Source organism: Dipodomys ordii, unplaced genomic scaffold, assembly GCF_000151885.1.
Source record: "Dipodomys ordii isolate 6190 unplaced genomic scaffold, Dord_2.0 Scaffold108, whole genome shotgun sequence".
Taxonomy (NCBI): Eukaryota; Metazoa; Chordata; class Mammalia; order Rodentia; family Heteromyidae; genus Dipodomys; species Dipodomys ordii.
In genome coordinates, this window is record NW_012267324.1 from 1,505,387 (window position 1) to 1,507,319 (window position 1,933).

Here is a 1,933-nt window from a genome sequence, read left to right on the forward strand (position 1 = left end):
GGGTCCCCCTCCCCAGGCTGTGTTCCCCCCTCCCCAGGCCGGGGCCCGCAGGATGTAGTCTGGGAGGGGCACACGGCGGGGGGGGGGGGATCAGGCCCTCAGGCCACACTCCGAGCCTGGCTGGAGGGAGGGGTGGACGGTATGGAGCCCCTCCCATGGTGGACCCCAAAATTGGCTGTTCTGCCGAAGCTTTTTCGGGGGGCTCTGGGAACAGTGGGGACCTTTGTCTCCCAAGAGACAGTCGTCGGTGCCAAGGCTTTAGAGAAGAGCTAGGGTCTCCAGTATGCGGCCCCCGCTGGCCCCGAACCCTGGAACCCAGCCATGGTTGTCTAGAACCCTCTGCCTGGCCCTGCCCTGGTTTGAGTGCAGTGATGGATGAAGGCGCGTGTGACCCAGTCTGGGGGCGCAGCCTGGCGCCCCTGGGGGCCCCAGAACCAGGACAGCCAGGGGCCTGCCCGGCTGCTCTTGGCGCCTCCTCCAGTCGGTGCATCCGTCCTGCGGCCCTGGGCAGCTGAGCCTCCGAGACCCTCACAGACCCCTCTCTCTTCCCCAGGGGCCAAATCGGCTGCTCTGGCCGCCTGGCCACCCCAGTCTGACCAATGTCCACAGCCAGGTGAGCCCCCTGTCCCCCCCAGCCCTGGCCTGGCCGCGAGAGGCCCTGCTGAGGGTCCGTCTTCCCCCCCACCAGGGAGCAGCCCATCTTCAGCACTCGGGCCCACGTGTTCCACATCGACCCTACCACCAAGCGGAACTGGGTCCCTGCCGGCAAGCACGCCCTCACCGTCTCCTACTTCTACGATGCCACCCGTAACGTGTACCGCATCATCAGCATTGGGGGCGCCAAGGTGCAGCCTGGGGTGGGGGTGGGGGCACACCCAGGGAGGGCGGTCCCCTTGGCCCCGGTCATCCCGGGACTCACAGTCACCTTGACCTCCTGACCCCTGCCCAGGCCATCATCAACAGTACCGTCACCCCCAACATGACCTTCACCAAAACCTCCCAGAAGTTCGGCCAGTGGGCGGACAGCCGTGCCAACACCGTCTATGGCTTGGGCTTTGCGTCTGAACAGCATCTGACCCAGGTGGGCGGGGAGAGGGGAGGATGCTGTGCGGGTCCCCATCTCCGTGAGTCTGTCTGCAGAGCAGGTTCATAGTTAAAGGAGCCTCCCCATGTCCCTGCTTTGCCCCAGGCTCTTGTGCGGCTTATTTTCCCATTGGAGGCAGATGGTGGGCCCTGGCCGGCTGTCCCTGGACAGAGGCTCCTCCCCCGGGTCAGCCTTGTCTGTGGCCCCCCCCTTTGCTTCCCCTCTTGGGTCTTGAACTCAGGGCAGGGGCTCTGTTCCTGAGTGTTTTCCTCTCTCAAGGCTGGTGATCTACCATGTGAGCCACAGCTCCACTTCTAGCTTTTTCTTGGTGGAGAGATCTCATGCACTTCCCTTCCTAGTCTGGCTTTCAGTCTCGATCCTCGGCTCTCAGCCTGAGTAGTGAGGATGACAGGTGTGAGCCCCTGACACCTGTATCCCCGCTGGTCCCCCTGAGCAGAGAGCTCACAAGCACGGCCACACCAGGCTTCGGGGCAGGATGGTTGGTGCCTGTCCCGGGCTCCTGAGCGCCCTTCCTCATTGCTGGCTGCGGGGAGATGGCCTTCAGACCTCGGCCTCCCGGGTGCAGGGCTCAGGCCCCCTGACCCCCCAGCTCAGAAATGACTTTTCCTTTAAGCAAAGGGAAATTGTTTTAAGAAGCACAGGTTTACTCTCCCTTGAGCCCCGCTCTGCCGGGTGGCGCCGGGCCCCGCGGACCGACCGCCCGCTCCGCCCCCAGTTTGCAGACAAGTTCCAGGAGGTGAAGGAGGCCGCGCGGCTGGCCCGGGACAAGTCCCAGGACGGGGGCGAGCTGCCCAGCGCGGCCCTGGGGCTGGCGGCCCACCAGGTCAG

At 65.0% G+C, this 1,933-nt stretch overlaps 1 protein-coding gene across 1 annotated transcript in view; it reads left to right on the forward strand.

The window, feature by feature from the left end:
* Positions 1 to 552: 552 nt before the first annotated feature.
* Positions 553 to 1,933, forward strand: part of Homer3 (homer scaffolding protein 3) — a gene marked incomplete at its 3' end in the record, with an annotated part of 2,349 nt that continues 968 nt past the window's right edge. The window contains exons 1-4 of the mRNA XM_013028316.1: positions 553 to 613; positions 689 to 845; positions 950 to 1,081; positions 1,821 to 1,928. Of these exons, the coding sequence (XP_012883770.1) occupies positions 600 to 613; positions 689 to 845; positions 950 to 1,081; positions 1,821 to 1,928 (411 nt within the window). The remainder of the gene's footprint in view (positions 614 to 688; positions 846 to 949; positions 1,082 to 1,820; positions 1,929 to 1,933) is intronic.